Below are 19,958 nucleotides of genomic sequence, written 5' to 3'. Positions count from 1 at the left end.
AGACAAATCCCCATGCTTAATAAATAAGAGATGAACCACTACAGAGGTTTTCCCCTGAGCCTTCCAGCTTCTGCACCCTGGGAGCCATCCTGCCTTAGTCTACATTTGCTGGTGCTGATCACTCCCTAATGCCTGCAGATGAGAGTGCTGTGTGGCACCAAACAGCCCCTTGCTCATGGAGGGCTTCTTGCAGACAGAATCCATGTCTGAGGATAATACCAAAATACTAACCTGAAATCTGCTGAATTTTTTCTTACATTTAGACAACCTTTCCAGCACTTGTGTCTGCAAGGGAAATTTTCAGAGAATGAATTGTCTTCTTGAGGGCTTGGCTGGCTGGCATTATGGGTTTGCGGAAGGGTGAGTTCCAGTGTCCTCACTAATTATTCTAGCCCTGTGTTGTTGTATTTGTCACACAGATCATGGGATAGTTTAAAGCTCAAGGGCCTGATGTTACCTGCTGGCACAGTCCCCAGTAGGGAATAAGCACTACAGAAATAAATTCTCTGGTGCGGAAGTGGTGACATGTGGATGTAGTTAGTACTCCTCTGACAGCAGAGCCCTGTCAGGGGAGAGAAGTGATAGTTCTGGTTCAAAAAACCAAAATATTCTTCAAGTAGCCCTGAAAATTGAGTTGGTAAAACGGAAGGAGAGAGAACAAGAATGAGAAGCTGGGAGCAGAAACCTCCAGAAACAGGCTTGTCACTGAATTGACTGAAGCATCAAATGATATCTATAGAAAGATCATGTATACATGTATCTTTAAGCAATATGAAAAGAAATACCTCAGCATTGGTATGAGAACATTCGAAGAGTTATAATGCTTATACATACACACACGTTTTCAAAGTAACTATAGTGACATAAAAATACAATGCAAGTTATGCATAAGTCCGGGATGGTTAAACTGGTACTGAAAATACAGTTTCCGTTCCAGCAGCATCTGTCAGAAGGCTGAAGGAAGCATTACATCATACATACATACATACATATATATATATATGTATGTTCCAATTCCTTTCAGGAAAGTAAATCAAATTTTGCAATTTTAATGAGGATCAATTGGGCAAGCTTTGGTCCCTTTCCCTGCACTTCAGCTCATCCCATTTTCTTTTACTGATTTTGCTTTAAGATTTTTTTTTTTTTTTAATTTTACCATTTAATTTCTTCAGTTTCTTCTCCTGTCTCTTTATTTTCCTTTCTTGCCTGCTTTTAGGATTTCAGTGGGAATAATTTGGGCAACTTTTGGTCCTTTTCACGGCACCTCTTTTCATCTCAGTACATTTGCTTGTAGTCACTCCGGTTGCAAATTTTCTGGGATTTTTTCAATTGCATTTCATTTGATCATATCTCCTTTCCAGTGCATTCGTTACACTTGTCTCTCTGATTTCAAGATTTTATTCCCTTTCCTGGGAATATATATTTTTGTGTAAGATTTTTCTTGTTTTGATGTATGTAATGTGACCTCTATTTTAAACAGTTTCTTGTAATTACAGCCAATTGACTGTTTTCCTGGACTTGGCAAGTGTGTGGTAGAATGTTTTACTGTTGTTTTTCCTCAGTCTAAATGTGTCCTAACAATAAGAAATAAACACACTATCGATCAGGCTTGTACTCTCCTCCCCAGACTTGAACTGCACATGAAAATAGGGTGAGATGAACAGAAGGCACTTAGAGCATTGATAACACTCCAGCCTTCCACAAAGGTTTGACCTCTATTCATTAAATATAGCAGAAAACCATAGGTACTGCTCTTTATGAATGGTGTGGCATTGAGGAAACAGAAGCTATTGTTAAATCTTGCCTGTCATTCTGCCATTCACTTCATAACTTGGCCCTTAAATATCACATCCTCTTTTCTTATCTTTAGAGTGTTTGAAACCCTTCCCAGCCTGATTCATCTGCATGTTTTAACACTGCATGCTCAAATCTGTTTAACAAATTATTAATGCAGATGTTGAACAATTCTACGCTAAGAAGAGACTCCTGATTCCCCAAAAGAATTGGTCCTAGGCTTACGAAGGAGATATTTTGTGTGCAAACTCTGAAAAAGTTGTGCTTTCAGCTTAAAATTAATTTTACTTTGGCATTTTCCTATTTGCTTAAAAAAAATAGACTAAAAGATTTATTATGGTCAGGGTTCACACATCTCTATTTCCCCTCCATGTCTGATAACTTAGTTATTGCAGTAAGGAGTGTTGTATTCATTTGAAACATCTTGGTCTTGACTGCCTGCCTTGTTGGCATGAGCATCTGACCAGTTTACTGAATGAAAATGTGTAAAAATTGATGATTTAATCTTTTGTTCCACTGCCTTTCTGACCTTTGAAGTCAGCCAATTGAAAAATCACGGCACCACTAGGAAATTAGGCATTTGGTATGGTGCTAGAGATTTCTCAAGAATCGTTCATTAGTTACTTCACAGAGTTTAATCCTCAAAGTGCTGTTTTCTTGAGAAAAGGTGAACTTTCTTCATTCTATTCTTCCCCTATGACCTATGTTTTTCATGCTTCATACATGTTTAAAGTGAATACTGTGTCTCAATTAAGTAAAAGTTGGAGATGGCATGCTCAGTGTTTGCAATCTGCCCTCTGCTGAAAACAAAAACTGTTGCCTATGTTAGTTTCTGGGTCTTTGTACACAGAGAAGGTGGTTTGTCAAAAAAAAAGACACAGTATGATTTAAGCTGCTTGGAAATGTAATTGCAGACCATGGCCATGACTGCAAGTTGTTGTATTTAGGGGTAGCTCTAACACAAAGATAAATCAGAAAGGCGCTTGCATGGCTTTCAGGAAAGGTCTAAAGGGCCAGACAAGGAAGGACACATGATCCTGCAGATGATCTCCTGTTACCTCTGAAGGTTTATAAATAGCTTTGACCCCATAAGGTGTTTTTGCAGCAATCTACAGCTTGCTCTCACAGTATTTTGAGATTTCCTTACATCTTCACACTCAGTGTCTAAAAGTAAACACACTGAGCTGGTGTAAACTTGTTCTGATCATTCAAATATTAACCCAAGGGGGAAAAAAAAAATCCTTTCCACTTTGTACCTGTCATTTTCATGCTGGACCAGATTCCAGCTGCCCATCTGCAGGTGGCATAAATTTGCATAAAAGCTAACCTAAACCTTGTTGCATTTATAGATAATGTAAAAAATGTGTTGGTGCATAATGCCTTGTCATTATTAAATTTCTACTGAGATATGATCTGAAGTGATGGTGCACTATTCTGTTGTCAATCTGCCTTGACTGCTTCACACAGTGGCGAAGTGCACAGATGTAGGCAGAGCCTGCTCCATGTCCTAGAGAAGAGGGGATGATCAGTTCCTGCCTCTGCTCCTTTTTCCTGAGCCAAAGCCATGGAAGACACATACTCACCTGAACTAAAAGGTAAAGTCTGCAACTTCACCGTTGAGCTACAGATCCCGCTGTAGCTAAGGTACCTCCAGGACTAGCTTGATACTGCTGCTGAGCTATAAATAACGGGATGTTAATTATTACCTTTGGCTAGAAAAGATGAGTGTGAGGAACTGTTATCAGGGTGTTCTGGCAGGAGCCAGTTGAAACAAGGCTGGTTGGGCTGTGAGGGTCTGTCTGGAGTGTGGAAGAGTAGCTGTCAGTCAGGCTCTTTAACTCTACTGACTGCTCAGTGATACAGCCCCAGGGCAGCACCTTTCACCCTGAATTACAGTCTGCCAAAAAAAAGAGGATTCTACTTGCTAAATATACTTCTGGGTGGTGGGCAAGGGCTCTCAGCCTGACACTAACATAAGAAATTTATATTTTTAGATCTGAGCAATTTGAAAAGCTTAGCTTTCCATAAAAGTGGGAAAATTGAAAAAAGAAACTCTGACAAATGTATTTTTTTAATGTGTTATTCTGTTATTTTTAGGTCAATTTCCATTTTCTTTCTCCAAATATTTTGAAGAAAAGCAATTGGTGCTGAATGATTAAATTCGCTATTCAGTGTTTGCCACCTACCTGAGACTTTTGTAAGCTGTTCTTGAACCCTCATTGCTGCCACTTTTAAGACAGCTACACTTATGTAGCAGTAACAGAAACATGTTAGTTTAGTTAGTCATGGAGCTTTGGAAAAAAATAGAACAGAGAATGCATAGGTAACTAAGAGTACAGGAAAGGAGAAAACAAAGATCAGTAGAGGAGATTAACACAGACAACCATAGTGGAAGAAGTAACAAATATAGTAGTATATAGTATAGTATATAGTAACAAACCAGTAGCAGGAGACGACCCAATCTACATTTCTGCTTGCCTCCTACAAGAACTCTTGTAGAACTGCAAAGTGCTGAGTCTCTGGCTACATGGCTTATACAGCAGCTTCACTGTCGATGTGTAGGACAGCAGTTTTTGTAGAGGGTCTTCAACAATGCTGGGCAGTCTCTGTCTGGAATCTTCCTTCCTGTCTTACTCTTTTTTTTCCCCCTTTGTCCTCCTCCTCCCTGGTTTAAAACTGTCTGTAGGGTGAGGCCACATAAACTTCTTGTATCCAGAAGCAGACATTAATGGTATCTGGATGAGACTTTGTTTCAAGATTAATTTCATCTTCTGCTGCCTCATGACCTTTTCACTTCCACATAGTAACTGTATTTACTTAGTTACCTCGATGAAAAAACTACAAGGATTTTAGGGGCCTTGCGTGCCTCTCAACAACCGGAACTGCAGGAATGTAGGAGCGTGGACACTACTGGGCTAGCTGGCAGCAGTAACATTAACAAGTCCTAGGTGAACTTCAGACAACCTCAAGCCAAAGGGAGAAACAGTACTACCTGTTTACGTAAAACTCCGAGAAACTGGGTAAGAACCAGACGTGCTTGCTCATGACCCTCATGCAAGAAGTCCATGTGAGTAAAAGAGTGTGTGACCTTCATGTTGGTATCAGACTTAGGTAACACAGGAATGTTCTAAAGAGTGACTGTTGTCTCGTGGATCTCCTCCTGACTTTTGATGCTTTTCACTCAGTGTTCGGATACAGGGAGATTACTGCTTGGCAGTTACAAGGACAGGGCTTTTTAAACTGCAGGTTTGCACTGCTAAAATGAGCAGCTCCTTCTTAAAGGGGTGCTCCTGCCCCTTCCTCTCTCCTCTGTTCAACGCTAACCTTTGGTTTTATTCCACTACAAGCTGATTTTCATGGAGTGATACCTTCAGAAGTCTACTTGCCACCTTTTCCAGTGCTAGTTTTTGCTGGTTTAGCTTTGTGTACCAGCTCACTCTGCAGACAGGAGAGTCCTGGTGTTGACAGGAACAGAACTGCCTGTTCCCATGGCACCTGTTAAAGCGCTGTAACTCATTATGAAATTAGCACTGTTAAATGTTAAACGGCACATCTGAATGTATCTTCCTCAGCAGGCAAAGGTTATGATCCACAGGGATAATCACAAGCATTGTCATTCCTTGCTCAAAGTCCTCCCTGTACGGCAGACTTTCCTGTCTGTACATCATCCTGGCTTTTCTTGCAGACACTGCCTCTGCGCGCAATGAAAATGTGCATCTTTGGAACCCAAGAGAGAAACAAGTGATGCTGACAGCGCCCTTGCCAAACCTTTAGCTACATGGTAGCCTTTCTCATCACTGCATGCAGCAGAAATAACTATCCTATTTTTGGGACTCTGCATGCTGTTGCAATTTGAGGAGTGTGTGTGTCTGGGCAGTCATATAAAGCTATGATGTCAGCACCATTATGTGCTGCATTGTTCCAGGGAAATACACCTCAGTGTCTAAGCATGAAAAAGAGAAATTCATCCCATGGAGGCCATTAATAACAGGCCCTGGTTGTAACAAAGATGGTCTGCAAAGGGAAGGGGTAGGGGGTGGGACTCAGGGCAGCATGGGACTCCAGGTGACAAATCAGGAAAATGCTATTAAAAGGATCATACATATCAAAACGCATCAAAAGAGGCAGCCTGGTGAAGCTGTACCCGCTGGCTTTTTGTGTAATCAACTAATCCAGGAGTGCACAAATCTGGCAAGGAGGGTCACAGAGCTGCAGCCTTTGTCTGTACTGAAAAACTAGTGGGTGTATCTTCAACTTCCAGATGTCTTCTTCATTTCAAATACCCCTTGGGATAATCTTTTGCCTTTACTGCAACCACCTAGAAGCCGAGCTGTGATAAATTCTGCAGTTACATGAAATGAAGACAAAGCTCATCTCTCTACCTTGTCGCTACACATTTGGTTCCAAATGGGGATTTAAGCAGATCAGGAGCAACTTACATATTTTCCTCCTCTCATTCTTTGCTCATTAGGAGCCAGAAACGCCTGACGTAAGCCCTTGCCCAGAGGCAAGGCACACAAGAGCAGCGCTGATTTTAACCTGTTGTGTACCGGATGAGTAAAAGAGCCCCGATGGTTGTGTTTCACCCCTCAGCACAGCTTTCCTGGCCCAGCCCCCGGCGGCCGGGCTTGTTTACCCCCTGCCGCCCCGACACTGCTCCCAGATGAGGGGCGGCGGCGCGGCCCCCCCGCCCTGACCTGGAATCCCCGGGGAGGGGCGTGGCCGCCACCTCCGCCAATCGCCGCGCGGGACGGCGCTGACGCGCGGGGCCGCCTCCATTTCGCGGCGCAGCGCCGGTGTTGCGCAGCAGTCGGAGCTGTTTGTCACCCGGGGAGGACGCATTTGCCCGACCGTCGACCGCCTGCCGCACCGCACCGCGAAACCGTCCGGCTCGGCCTGCACCGAGACCCACAGCCTAGGTTCGTAAAACCTCCGGGGGCTTCCTGGCAGAGCGGAGCGCGGGGGAAGCGCAGCGGAGCGTGTGCGGCGCGGTTCTGCTGTGTGCCCGGCCGGCCCGCGGGCCCCCGGCCGGCGTTGTCGCCGCTCCGTTCCGCTCGGTGCGCGCCGGGGCGAGGTCGCTGTCGCAGGCGGGCGCGGTGCGGCCGCCATTTTGTGGCAGAGCCATGGCGTTTGCTTTTCTTCCTCGGCTCGGCAGGGGCGGGGCTAACTGGGAGGGGAGGCAGCTGGGCCGGGCCGAAGGCCGAGTGCCGGGTTCCTATTGGCGCGGATTGAGGCGGTGTCTGCCCGCTGCCTTCTCATTGGCCCGTGGCGGGGGCGGGGCCTGCTGGCGCACTGCGGTAGCGGCGGCGGGCGGTGCTGAGTCACCGGGCGGGGCCTGACGCGCCTGTCCCCGCAGCAGCGCCGTGCACACACAGCCATGAGCGGCTGCCGCGTCTTCATCGGGAGGCTGAACCCGGCCGCCAGGGAGAAGGATGTGGAGAGGTTCTTCAAGGGGTACGGCCGCATCCGCGATATCGACCTGAAGAGGGGTTTCGGATTCGTGGTGAGTGCGCCCCTTCTCCCTTCACCACCCCCTTCGTGCTTATTCGCGTTTGAAGTTTACGAAGCTACTTCGGAAGAAAATCCATTAAGGCGCCCATCAAGGCACGCCACGTGACAAATAAGCATCTGCTCGTTTATTGGAATGTAATTGTTTGGTTTCGTTGTCTTGGTTTTGCAGGAGTTTGAGGATCCGAGGGATGCAGATGATGCTGTCTATGAATTGGACGGAAAAGAACTTTGCAGTGAGAGGTGAGGTGTCTTATTTCATGGCAATAGAAGCTTGAGGACCTAAAATAAAAGTCAGTTTTAATTTGAATAGGGGTTTCAATACTGGTTAAACTATTTTGTGTTTGTTCGAGTCTTCTTATTTCTGTCCTGAGAACTATAACTGTATATAAAAGAAGAAATATTTAGAAACGTGTTTTGTTATGTTTTTCTTTTCACAGGGTTACTATTGAGCATGCCAGAGCACGCTCGAGGGGCAGAGGCAGAGGGAGGTACTCTGACCGGTTCAGTAGCCGTCGCCTGCGCAGTGACAGGAGGTACACGCAGCTTTGGACCAGCGCAGTTTAAGATAAAGAGTGCTTTGGACTCGTCCCAGAGAACCTGAGCTGGAATGAGCTATTACAAGTGTTATTTGCCTTTTAAGTTGTTCAGTGTGGTAGCAGGATAGTGAAGATTACAGAACTTCTCAGATAATGCCTGTCATCCTTATGCTTCCTCCCCTAAGTCCTTAATGCTTGCCCTAGATTGCTGGAGCATTACATAGCTCAGGATGTAGTACTAACGATGATATGTTGATACTAGCTCTTGGTACAGCCTTTGTTAAGATTAACATGGTTATCTTTTGTGTGCTAATAGAAGTCTGAACTGTTTGTTTCAAAACAGAAATGCCCCACCTCTAAGAACAGAAAATCGCCTTATAGTGGAAAATCTGTCTTCCCGAGTCAGCTGGCAGGTTTGTTGAAACACGATTAACTATTTTGACTTCATTTAATGGGTATGTAACGTAATGTAATTATTTTGTAAAATAATTAATTAAATTAAAATCTGATTTATTAAAATATTTATGTAATTAATACAATTTTTAGTAACGTAACTTAAATATTTTGAATGAAAGCTAGTTAATGTTAATTCATAATAATAATAAATTTATATGTTTGAGGATATATATTTATTTTTTTTCTTGTTTTTAAAATCCATTTTAACCACATATTAAACCCTTTATTTGCCAGCCTATCTGTGTCGTTGGCCTTATGACGAGGAGTGCCTGTGGGTTATCCTAATCGTTCTGTCTTGGTCACTCTTGGTCGGGCCTGGTTGACTTTCCAGTCAGCTCCTACAATGTCACTTGGCCACCTCTAGATCTGTGTTTGCCGGTCTAGACGTAATCGATGCACTCCTTAAAGTGCCACATTGCAGCGGTCCCAGAGCGTTAACGAGATCTGATTCCTAAGTTGAGAGCTGTTCTTCCTGTAACGCTTCCGAATAACGAGGTCCTGGTCGAAAAGAGTTGAAAGATTGGAAATTAGGTGGTCGTTGGAATCCTGATCGCAGTAAAGTGGTCCTTGGTGACATCAAGCATAGAGAATGTCTGGATCCATCCATAGTCTCCTGATAGGGAGGGCAGTGCGATTAATGGCTTCCATCGACTGGGTAGTGTTCGGCAAATGGGTGGCGAAGAGCCAGTCGGGCATATGTCATGACGGTATCTCCGGTCGCTTAATGCAGTTTGCTGCTTGGCTAGCCTAGGGAAATGTTAATAAAGGTAAAGTAAACTATATTTTTAATGACATATGGGGCACAAAATAATTGGTGTTATGTAAATGTAATTCTCTATTCGTATAAGACTTATAATGTAAATGGAGACTGAAATAGTCCAAAAATATATGGGTAATATTTCGAAGTCAATCCAGTATATATAAAAATGTGCTTTTTTTCATTTCTTTCTCTCTCTCTCTCTCTTTCTCTTTGTTATTTAATCTATAAAATCATTTTAGACTAATACTTACCTTAATGTTAAGACCCTTTATTAGCATTTTGCTTAAAGCAATATGCTTTTCTCATTTATTTCGTGCCCTGATACAGATAACGCAATTTTGATAGAATACAAGTATGGCAGTTGCCATGTTTGTGATTTATCTAACAACTTCTCTTTCAGTAGTCATAAGTTTCTTTTATTTGCTTTAAACTACTTTTGTATAGGTAAGTGTTAATTTCACTTCTTTACGTAACATAAGCGGTCTTGTGTTAGGATCTCAAAGACTTCATGAGACAAGCCGGGGAAGTAACCTTTGCAGATGCACACAGACCTAAGTTAAATGAAGGGTAAGTCTGTCGAGTGACCTGTAGAGTAACCTGTATATGTCATATTTAGGGAGGGAAGCTGGCTGCTTTTCAGTGTCAGCAGCTGTTCATGGCTTAATTTAGCTACCCTTTAAAAATGCATGTGGGAAATGTTTGGGGAGGGGAATTTTTCATGCTTCAGTGATGACAGGGTATAATTACACTGAGCAGTGTTGGCGTTGGGGGTTTGTTTGTTTGTTTTCCCAATGTAGATTTTGCTTGTATTGGTAACTACAACTTCCAATAGTAAGCTTTATGGTGGTTTTTTTTTCTTTCCTGTAGGGTGGTTGAATTTGCCTCTTACAGTGATTTAAAGAATGCTATTGAAAAGCTTTCTGGTAAAGAAATTAATGGAAGGAAAATCAAACTAATTGAAGGCAGCAAAAGGCACAGGTATGGATTTCTACTCTCTTAAACAATGCCTTAAGCATTGAGAAACTTTGAAGTCAGTGAGCAGGCAGCTGAGCTGGCGAGCCGTGGGTTGCCTGGTTGCGGCCCGGCCCGTGCGGTTCCGTAGCTGACGCTGACTGGCGCTCTGCCTTCCCTCCGCAGTAGGTCCAGGAGCAGGTCGCGGTCGCGCAGCAGGAGCTCATCCGGGTCCCGCAGCCGCTCTCGTTCCCGGAGCCGCAAGTCCTACAGCAGGTCACGGAGTAGGAGCCATAGCAAGTCACGATCAGTTAGCAGATCTCCGCTGCCAAGCAAGAGCCAGAAACGGGGTTCTTCCAGCAGATCCAAATCTCCATCATCTGTAGATCGGCAGAGATCTAGATCGAGGTCCAGATCTGTTGACAGTCGCAACTGAACTATAAATAACTTGCCCTGAGGGCCCTTTTTTAAACCATACTTGCTAAAACTTGTGGTAAGTAGGTGACTTTCTGTGGGGAAGGGTTTGGATGGGGAGGGGGGAGGGAATGGGTAACTTTGTAGATGTGGACCATGGTGGGAAGGGTTATTGACTAATTGTATTAAATGTTTTTTGATAACCCTTTTCTTGCTCACATTTTTTGTGAATGTCTGAAGTGTATAGTTTGTGTATATTGGCAGAGCTCTTTATAACTAAAGCAGACAAATTTTTTTGTACTCTAAAGTCATCTGAACACTTAATTCTCAGTATATGCAACTGTGAATAGCAACTCAAAAGCATTAGTTTAATATCTCAGACTAACGGCTGTAGGCATCTAAGAGCTCTGTATGTGCTGTACATAAAGCTTTATTTCAGAGGGTATTTTTTTGTGCTTTTGAGACATTGTTTCAGCTATAGGTCAGCAGACTAAGTGCTGGTAATAAAACTTTATTTTAAAGTATTTTCATTTGATACAACTTGCACTACACTAAGAAAATGCCCATTTCACTGCCCTGTGGTAATATTCTATAAAGCACTTATTTCTTGATACCTAAGAAATAGCTCAAATAAAGTTTAAAGAAACATTTCAGTTTCTAGTTTGTTTCTTGGTGTTAATAAAGTGGTTGTGACTGTGTTAAAATGTTTCTTAAAGATGGAGCTGTGGCAGTGTGATACCTCTTACTGCAGGGGTGAGAATTAGCGTCCTTTTGAATCCACGGTGTGATGTCCTTGGATGTCTGTGTGTTCTGAAATAAGAACATGGATAATCGGGCTGTCATAGTTCGTAGCAAAAAGTGAGTGGATGAGTCATTAAGCTTTTAATCACTTGGGATAATGTGTGGAATATTAAAGATAGATGTCAGTCAGCATACTTGATTAGTGTATTTGTGCATGTTCGCATGAGAACACTGAGGTGTAGATAACCCATTTTTGTAAGCATTAGTCCTCATTCTGGGGGAAGAGGGATTTTCATGTCGGTGGGTGGGAGTAATGCAGCAATAGTACCGTGAGGTCCTGTGTTTTAGTGTTTGTGCCCTCCAGTGGCAGCAGTCCTCTGCAATCCCTGTACTTCTCAAGCCCTCACCCACAAGAGAGCGTAGGAATTTAATTTTTAAAATAATGTGTGTTCTTATAAAGTGCTTTACAAAGCTGTTGTAATTTGTAGAAAGCTTTAAAAAGATATTTGTATCCTAGGCTGGGATTTGGATAGATCATAGGAAGTGCAAGGTGGTTCCTCTCGGAGCAAGGTCTGGCCTTGTGGAAGGTCAGGCCTTTGGCCTCTGCAGCCCTGCTGCCCTCTCTCCCTGCTGCTGCAGAGTTCCTGGGTGCTGAGCTAAGGAAGGAGGAGGAGCTCTTGTATAGTGTGGTTCTGTCTGTTGAGGTAGCAGTGTATTGGGCTGCCAGGCACTCCCGACAGCAGGCACTGAGAGGGGGTAGGATCCACAGTTACCTGGATTGTTGCCAGTCAGCTTTGGGGAATGGGAGGCTTCATTCTCAGAGCCTTAGTGTGGTGTAGATGCTGGATCACCCCAAGAGGTGTGGAGCAAGGGAGCTCAAACTTGCAGGGGTAAGGGAGCATTCACACTCATCAGGGTGGAAGATCAGCTGTGTTGAGATCTCCAGTCAGTTGATCCTACTAACTTGGATGATGACGGGCATCTACGTCCAAGTGGGACTTGGCTTCAACTAGAACCCAGGTGGCTGAAGGCACTTAATGTGATTAAAGGGATCATAGACTCTGAGGCTAAATGTGAAGTATTATCTGCTCTATAAATAGTCGTACTGAACTGTGTTTCTAGACCACACCACTTACTTGCCTTGCAAGCAGCATGAGCAGGTTGTCAGTTTTCCCTGGGGAGCTGGCTGTTGTAATAGTGAGCTTACTGTTAAACTCCCAGACTTTGCAGTATGGAGACTTCTCTTGATTTCTGAAAGAAATTAAGTGTAGGTTCTTGGTATGAACCTGTTTATTCTTAATTAATGTGAACTACTTTGGGTTACAAGTCATAGTCTGGACATTGGAGATGTCGATGCCAATCTTTCCTGGTGTGTGTAGCATGACCATACCTAGGTGGTGTCTAGAAGAGGTGTGGTGTGGAGTTCACTGACTGCTACAAAAGAAGGCACATTTAAGGTTCATTGCTTTTGGAGGTTCAGCTTGCTGGGCCCAAACTCTGCATACGAAGGCAGTTTGTGTAGCCATGGTCGTGGTGGTGTGGCCTCTGCTGTGGGGGATCGGTGGTACCGCGTGGTCCCCGCTGGAGGATGGGAGAAACGAACAGCCCATGCACTGCTTGGCTGTGCATTGGATCTCAGTGGCTTCTGCGTGGAGAAACTTTGACAGCTCATTCTGGGTCTGTTAGAGAAATTAACGTTATTAATCTGCAGTGATGTCGTCAGGATCTGCTTCCATTATGTACCAGCGGGACAGTTAGAGGTAAGTGAAATTAAGAAAGGGAACTCATGTAGGCAGTGATTTTCTTACAGGTAAAACCGGGACAGTCACTTAACCTGGTCTTCAGCTGTCCCAAAGGGTTGTCACAATGATCTTGAAGTCACTGAAAGTCTCTTCTTTCTGGGCTGACAGAGCGAGGCATATTCTGGAGCAAGGTCTTTGGGGAGTAACAGTGTGGGTGCAGCTGGCTCTGTGGCTGCTGTGAAATGAGATAAATCTTTGACAGAACAGCTGGAGACTTATGAGCTGGCTGCAGAAGGTAGAGCCTGGAGGGTTATGAGAGCAACTGCTGCAGAATCCATGTATTGTTTTCCTGGTTTTCCACTGTTTCTGCAATGTGTTGACACTGACTTCATTTCTTGAGCACTAAATGTATCCACACCTGCACAGATAATTTTTGCTGCATCTGAAGAAAGAGAAAAATGTGAAAATAGATAATTCTGAAACCAGGTTAGGGAAAGATAGTGACAGCTACAACTAGAATTATTGAGTCATTAAAACAAGAGGAAGGAACTTGGATTCCTGCCAAAAGACTGAAGCCATTTTGTTTCCAGTCATTTATGACCCAGAGGCTGGAATACAACCCTTTGGTTATAGTAGTCTTGCCAGCACCTGCCTTTCTGTTTCCAGTGTCAATTGCTTTGCTCTGAGCACACACCCAAGGATCTAAATAAGTGTGGGTTTTTTCCCCCCATTAAGTTATCCTCCAGCATAGCTGTAAGATGTGGTAAAGTGATCCTGAAGCAGCTCTGTAGCAGCTACTCTGCTGCATCTCTCTCAAGACAGTGGAGAAAAGCTGGATTGGCAGCATCAGAGGGGTGGTGGGTGAAGGATCTCAGTCAGCAGTGCATCCTTCAGCCCTCTGTGCAGTCAGCTGAGCTTTGGAACTAGGGACCTGCTGGAGTTGGAGAAGAGTCTATTTCACATCTGTACTAATATTGTATATATTTAAAAATGAAGCTTCAATCTCTTTATGTACTTCTCTAGCAAAAGATCCAAATGTTTCCTTCCTTTGGCTGCACTATTTGGCAGTTCTGTCCTCTCAGGAAGTCACTTAACAGCTTGAAGCAAAGCTGGGATTTGTTGCATTAAAGAACGTGTAATGTTTTTGTGTAGTTTTAGCCACATGCAAACACCCCTGTTCTTTGCATGTGCTTAGTGCAAGTCATGACTTTTGCAGGGGGTCCACTGGCTTAAAGCACCAGACTGAAAACCTGAGCACTGATAGTTTTAATAGTATGTAGCTATATGAAACATCCTGCTGATGAAGTCCATTGAATTTCTAAGGTCTTCTGTTACCTCTGAATTTTTGCCTCTGATTTAAATTTAACGTGTTGGGTACGTAATCCCTCGTTAAAGAACAACTGGATTCTGCCTTTATACAGCAGCAATTCGTCGGTAGTTATGTTGTGAGCATGTATGGCTTAGCATGGAAAATATAAGAAATAAAGGAGCAAAGCTGTACTTGCCATTAGCTTGCTTTATTCTGTCACGGATCCGAAAGACCAGGATGAGCAGAAATCCTTCTCCAAGCTGGAACAGCAAGTAGAGTAGTGGGAAGAAGTACAGGGGGCCAATGATATCTGGGGCAAAGGTGACCTTGAGGATAGCTGAGCAAAGCTGTACATTCTGGCAGCCAGTTTCCATGCACACTGTCTGCCTGCACCTGAAGGAGAAAAATAGAGCACAGATTTAAATTGCTTTCAAACAACTGAAACAGAACCGTGCCCACCTTGCTGGTGCACTTGCCTGTGGCTGAAAGCTGCTCTGCCAGAAACAATACTGCAATCCCTAGAAGGTTTTGCCTCCTGCTCCCTTTGCAATGGGCAGAGACAGATCATGTTACAAATGTGAACTTCGCTCATAATGGGATTAAAGGCCTCTTGTCCTGCTCTGGATTCTGCAGCTTCCTGCAGGGAAGTAATCTCCTGAGGTGGCAAGAGTCCAACATACGAAGGTAGGACTAGGAGGATTCCTGCCTGGTTTAAGTAGGATGAGGAAAAAAGGAGGAGCAGGTTTTATATGTCAGGTTTTCATTCTAAATTCCTGGGGCTGCAGCTGAGAATGCAGTGACTGGTTTGGGGTAGTAATTGGCTTGGAAATAATTGTGTCACTTGGGGTTTGAGCTCCTGTGGGTATTTTTCAGTTTTTTGGTTTTTTTTTGTGTGGGTTTTTTTTGTTTTTTGTTTTTTTTTTCCCTCAGTGCTAATCATTCTTTTCCCTGAGCTTCATTACCAAGAGCAGAGGTTGGTAATATGTTTAGCACATCACTAGTGGCCTTAAGCCAGAACCATCCATCTACTTTTTCAGTGAAGCTTCCATGGTGATCAAGTGCCTGTGCCAAAAAAACCTGCTTAGCTATTCTTCCCCTTGGCTGCTAAGCCAAGCAGCGGTTAAAGTCACTTCCCTTCCCACTCAAGGTATAGGAGTCACTGGCTTGGGACCAGCTTGTATTGTGTCTGGTTGTATTCCTAGGTTCTATTTTGGGTGAAGGGGGTCAGTGTTCTACAGGAGTATGATCCTAAAGTCCATGTTTTCACTATTGCTTTGCAAAGCAGAGCTCCCATACCTCTCTGTTCCTGACGAGAGGGAGAGGGGAGAGAGGTGTGGAAGAACATACCGGTGATCAAGTTTGAAGGCTGCAGAGACAGCATAGCCCAGCAGGAATCCAGTAAGGGGCATTAAGGCAGAAGATCCCAGGAGAGATGGTGAGAAGACAACCATGATACAGCTTCCCATATTGGCCACAGACAGAACAATTATAGCAGCAGATGACAGTAGAAGCATAACCATCCCTGCCTAAAATAAAAGTGATTGAGTTGTGGACAAGAGAAAAATCCCTGGCAAAATGTGTCACAGCTGTCAGAAGCAGCTGTACCCAGTTCTCTATCGTGAACTACACAGAGGGCATAAGTGACTTTCATGGACATAAATGTTACCTGTAATCAACAAGAGACCATCCTGAGCTATTACTGAGAGAAACCTTAAATAACCAAACACCTTTCTAGCCTATATGCAAAATGATTGGTCTTGCTGCACAAGCTGCTTGTTTCTCAGGCATTGCAACTTGTCTCTGTCCATGTCTCTTGGTGGCTCTAGTCCACCCCAAGCAGGTGCTGAGGAAATGACTTTACTCACAGGTAGAGCCTAGTGGAGTTCTTGAGTTAGACAATGGTGTATGTGGTTGTCCGATTTCTGTTTTGCTGTTTAAATATCTGATGTATAAAGGAGGCAGGGACATGATTCTAGGCCTGAGCGGGCACTTGGTTATACAGTGGCTTCTGCTGGATAGGTATCCCAATGACTTAAGCAGCAATTTTGTGATTTGATTTTTGTCTTGTGCTAGACCTCTGAGAACAGTGGGTGGTTTTAGTTTGTTTTGGGATGCTTATTGGTTGGTTGGTTTTTATCTGGGTTCTGCTTTGGTTGCAGCATTAGTTGAGGGCAGGACCTATGAGGTTCATTAGTGCTGATATTGCAAAAACCTTCCAAAGTCAAAACCGAAGCAAAAGGAGAGCAATGTAGGAAGTTCGCTACAAAACATCTGCCTGGAAAAGATGGAGGAATTCTTTGGGCAAATATTTTAACCACTAAACTGGTGAAGTGAATGTCTTGAGCTCTGTCCTCAATCCTCTCATTGATTCGTGGCATGTCTTAAAAAAGATAGTATTTTTGAAAACTTCCTCAAGGCCCTTGACTGAAAGGTGACTAGCACAGGATATTTCTTACCTTGGTGATACGGCCAGTGTACTGTGGTTTCTTCTCATTGAGGATGATGCCGATGGCACAGGGGATTAGCATCAGCACCAGAAGGCTGATTATTCCTTTGTAAGGTACTTTGCCCTCCAAGTCACCCTCATATAGGCCTCCCGAGTAAAGGTACAGAAGCAGTGGCATTAATCCAATTGCCAGGACCATGGAGCATGCGGTTATTACAGCACTGAGATGAAGAAAGGACCCCTCAGTAGAAGAACAACACTTTTTAAAAATGGAGTATTCTAATCTGATTAGTTGTCTGGACAGATGATTTAATATAAGATTTTACCTCGCTTTTCCCCAACTTGTTACGGAGATCTCCCCAACATCACTGTCAGATTGTAGAAGGATGTGATATGAATGGAGGAAGGAGAAAATGACTCAAATTTCATTCATGTTGAGAAAGGGTACATACCCATGACAAGGGTACACGCATTTCAGAAATTCACAACTGAGAGAAAAAGTAATACATTGTATTTTTGTGCTGGAACTTGTTTTATTGCTAGGGTTTGTTGGAGAGTGGTGTTCTGCTAGCTCAACCTTTCTCACTGATGCAGCCTCTTCAGGCAGCATGATCAGTTTACATAGAACTGCATGGATAGATACAGCATATATATATGCTGTATGCACTGCTACATGGAGATGAAAAAGTGTTTCTGCACCCAGGTCATCAAGTGCAACATGCCAATGATTCAGAGAAAGGTACCAAGTCCCATTATAAACAGGGACAAATTAACATTGAACAGTATGGGTGCTTTAAAAATATTTTTGACTTAGTATTTGGACTTAAGTTTTTGTCCACCTTCTTGGGGCCTCCGAATGTTGATCAAATCAGTTTCTGAACCGGTCATATAACTAGAATGGCCTGAATGGGTTTGTAGCTTTCCTTACCTGAGGTTCATGTTCCCTCTCAGTGCCAGGCTAAAGATGTTGGAGAGGTTTCCCCCTGGGCAGCAGCCACAGATGAGGATGGCCAGGGATTCTGAGGTGCTCAGCTGGAAGAGTTTGCCCAATATGAATGCTGTCAAGGGCATGATGCTGTACTGAGCCATTATGGCTATTGCCACACCTTTAGGTCTCCTGAGGTGAGTAGTGATCTTGGCAATGTCCATCGTACATCCCAGAGACACCATGATGACAAGGAGGACCACAATAAGGGTTACACTCAGGGCTGTGTCCGTAGCCTGCTGTCCAAATGCAAAGGGTGGTGCCAGACTGGTCAGGAAGGTGCTGTTCTGTGTGCAGCCTGGGCTCCAAAGTTTTGGGTTATCAAAAGCTCCCTCGGTCTTGTTCATCCTGCTGAGGGGTTAGGAGGTCCCCTCTTCTGTAAGTGGCTGTAAAAGTGAGGGAAGGATTGATTCATAAGTCCAAATAACATTAAATTCATGCAAGCAAAGCATGAGCTCTCTTTCAGGACACCACTCTACCTTTTAGTAGCTGTTGAAACAGAAATCTGTGTTTAGAGCAATCAGCTGTGAACCCCATTCACTAAGGAAATGTCCTGTACAGTTGGTGTATCTTCTGCTCGTCCTCCACTTCTCCTAGCATCCACCCTCACAATGAGACAGCTGGTGAGAGCAAGAGGGAGACAGCTCAAGGTGGGTAGAAAAGACAGGTAAGGATGAGCACTTCATACAAAGGTAAATGAACCAGAGCTCCTCTCATTCACAAGATACTGCTGAGGCCAATACTTGAAAACATGATACATCCAGGGTACTTTTAAAAATGATATTATAAAACACTTATTCTTCTGGCCATAAATAAAACTTTTGATATTGAGGTCTAGGAAGACATTTCTATGTGGATGAGTAATTTCTCTGGTAAACTTGGGGGCCTTCATGTATCTTTTCCTGATGTGTTAAGTCTGACACTGTCTAGAAACTTTTTGTTTGCATATGGGAATTAATTCTCCAAGCCTTACCAACACTGAAAATATTATTCCCTCCTTGATGCTGAGGGAAGGTTCTGCATGGTAGCTAGCTACCTCAGCTGACCTCTGCAGTGCAAAGCTAGGCTTGATGGGCACAGCAGTGCTGCATTCAGGACCTGGAGTGTTCTGCATTGTGATCCAGCCGGGGCTGCAGGCATCACACAAAGTCTCCAAGCAAAGCCAAAGGTGCAGTTGTTACCCACCCCAGACTTTACCTGCTGTGCTTTCAGTACAAGGCTGCATGGCATCACATGCATTCAGTGCACTGGTGTGCAGGGAAGCAGGGTCTGGGCAGCTGGTGCTGGGGCAGGAAGCACCTGGAAAGGTGGTTGATTCTCCAGCTTCTGCGAGGGTGGCTGCTGCTCAACCTGCCACTGCTCCCTACACCTGCCATGCTGAGGAATGACATGTTACCTGCCTTGCCCTCAGGTGCCATACTTCCTCACCCCTCAGCAGGTTTTGCCTTCACTTAAGGCATTTATTGCCTTCAGGTTGACCTGAGCCATCCCCTAGTGGCAAGCACATTCTTCACTTCCAGGATTTCTGGTAGAAGGGAATGCCCTGGGTAGAGGAAGGGACTCCAGAAACAGACAGAGCTGAGCATATGAAACTAGAGCAAAATGGATACAGTTACCTTAGCGCCAGTGGATGCGGCTGTAGGAAGCTTTGGCAGATCACCCTCTGCTCCGTCCTTTCCTGGCTGAGCTTGGTGAGTGATAGTACTCTTCAGTTCTCCTGCTTCAAGAAAATCCCCCTTGGTAAAATCCTGTCCTCTGCTTGCAGGATATAAAGCCTGGGTCTAAAAGAGCCTCACAGATAGGGAAGTTGTTGTTTGGTAGTTGTATTAACAGGACTGGGAAGGGATTTTAGCCAGGGAGAGCTGCTGCACTATGGCTGAGCTCTAATTCCTTTGCTGAAGGGTATTATGATGCTGCAGTAGCATGTCCATTGCTTCTATTCATCTGGGAGCTCAGCAGGCTCTGCCTCTGCAGCCCTATTGCTCTGGAAACACTGCTGGAGGCAGGCAGGAATGTCTGAGCTGTTCTCTGTGTTCCTCCCCACTTGCTCTTGCTTTGGTTGGGAACTTTTGTTTTCCAGGCTGGCAGCCAGGCCGGAAAAGCACCAACAAGAGCTCAGGAGGCCAGCACGGGCATACCCCATTGGGTGGGAAGGAGCAGTGCCTGTGGCTCTCGGTGGCTCTGCACATCCATGCCCATGGCTTCTCCCGCACCCATGTGAGCACCACAATGCCATTCCTGGGGACGAGGAGCCCTTCAGTAAGTCACAGGTGGTGCCTTGAGCCCCCTGTGTCACTGTGGTGGCAGAGTACT

General features: G+C 44.3%; 2 protein-coding genes across 5 annotated transcripts; one reads left to right on the top strand and one right to left on the bottom strand.

Moving 5' to 3' along the window:
- The first annotated feature begins 6,557 nt into the window (after nucleotides 1–6,557).
- SRSF5 (serine and arginine rich splicing factor 5) lies at nucleotides 6,558–11,070 on the top strand. Of its 3 annotated transcripts, none has more exons than XM_040067497.1 (8): nucleotides 6,558–6,713; nucleotides 7,154–7,297; nucleotides 7,475–7,545; nucleotides 7,743–7,838; nucleotides 8,185–8,254; nucleotides 9,551–9,624; nucleotides 9,925–10,035; nucleotides 10,195–11,070. In XM_040067497.1, exons 2-8 carry the CDS (start codon nucleotides 7,172–7,174, stop codon nucleotides 10,442–10,444), a joined length of 798 nt encoding a protein of 265 aa, XP_039923431.1. In that variant the 5' UTR covers nucleotides 6,558–6,713; nucleotides 7,154–7,171; the 3' UTR covers nucleotides 10,445–11,070. The 3 variants fall into 3 exon arrangements, with proteins under 3 accessions (XP_039923431.1, XP_039923432.1, XP_058276907.1); XM_040067498.1 differs by having other exon boundaries at nucleotides 6,573–6,713; nucleotides 7,151–7,297; XM_058420924.1 differs by lacking the exons at nucleotides 9,925–10,035; nucleotides 10,195–11,070 and having other exon boundaries at nucleotides 6,573–6,713; nucleotides 8,532–9,623.
- A 1,382-nt stretch (nucleotides 11,071–12,452) lies between these two features.
- SLC10A1 (solute carrier family 10 member 1) lies at nucleotides 12,453–19,538 on the bottom strand. 2 transcript variants are annotated; one of them, XM_040067496.2, is made up of 7 exons: nucleotides 19,262–19,532; nucleotides 18,125–18,265; nucleotides 17,589–18,031; nucleotides 16,671–16,881; nucleotides 15,562–15,740; nucleotides 14,411–14,607; nucleotides 12,453–13,347 (listed from the first exon to the last, which is right to left on the bottom strand). In XM_040067496.2, the coding sequence occupies exons 3-7, from the start codon at nucleotides 17,990–17,992 to the stop codon at nucleotides 13,181–13,183; spliced, it is 1,158 nt and encodes a 385-aa protein (XP_039923430.1). In that variant the 5' UTR covers nucleotides 17,993–18,031; nucleotides 18,125–18,265; nucleotides 19,262–19,532; the 3' UTR covers nucleotides 12,453–13,180. The 2 variants fall into 2 exon arrangements, with proteins under 2 accessions (XP_039923430.1, XP_039923428.1); XM_040067494.2 differs by lacking the exon at nucleotides 18,125–18,265 and having other exon boundaries at nucleotides 19,262–19,538.
- Between the last annotated feature and the right edge of the window lie 420 nt (nucleotides 19,539–19,958).

The sequence above is a fragment of the Hirundo rustica genome, chromosome 6 (assembly GCF_015227805.2).
Source record: "Hirundo rustica isolate bHirRus1 chromosome 6, bHirRus1.pri.v3, whole genome shotgun sequence".
NCBI classification, from domain to species: domain Eukaryota; kingdom Metazoa; phylum Chordata; class Aves; order Passeriformes; family Hirundinidae; genus Hirundo; species Hirundo rustica.
Note: the sequence above shows the minus strand (reverse complement) of the source record. Positions and strands in the feature narration are given on the sequence as shown.

Coding starts and splice junctions, on each gene's coding strand:
- SLC10A1 (XM_040067494.2), bottom strand. CDS start 17,992: ATGAACAAGACCGAGGGAGCTTTTGATAACCCAAAACTTTGGAGCCCA. Junction 16,882..17,588: donor AGAGGGAACATGAACCTCAG/GTAAGGAAAGCT, acceptor TCTTCATCTCAG/TGCTGTAATAACCGCATGCT. Junction 15,741..16,670: donor ACACTGGCCGTATCACCAAG/GTAAGAAATATC, acceptor CTTTTATTTTAG/GCAGGGATGGTTATGCTTCT.
- SRSF5 (XM_040067497.1), top strand. CDS start 7,172: ATGAGCGGCTGCCGCGTCTTCATCGGGAGGCTGAACCCGGCCGCCAGG. Junction 7,298..7,474: donor AGAGGGGTTTCGGATTCGTG/GTGAGTGCGCCC, acceptor TTGGTTTTGCAG/GAGTTTGAGGATCCGAGGGA. Junction 8,255..9,550: donor CTTCCCGAGTCAGCTGGCAG/GTTTGTTGAAAC, acceptor GTCTTGTGTTAG/GATCTCAAAGACTTCATGAG.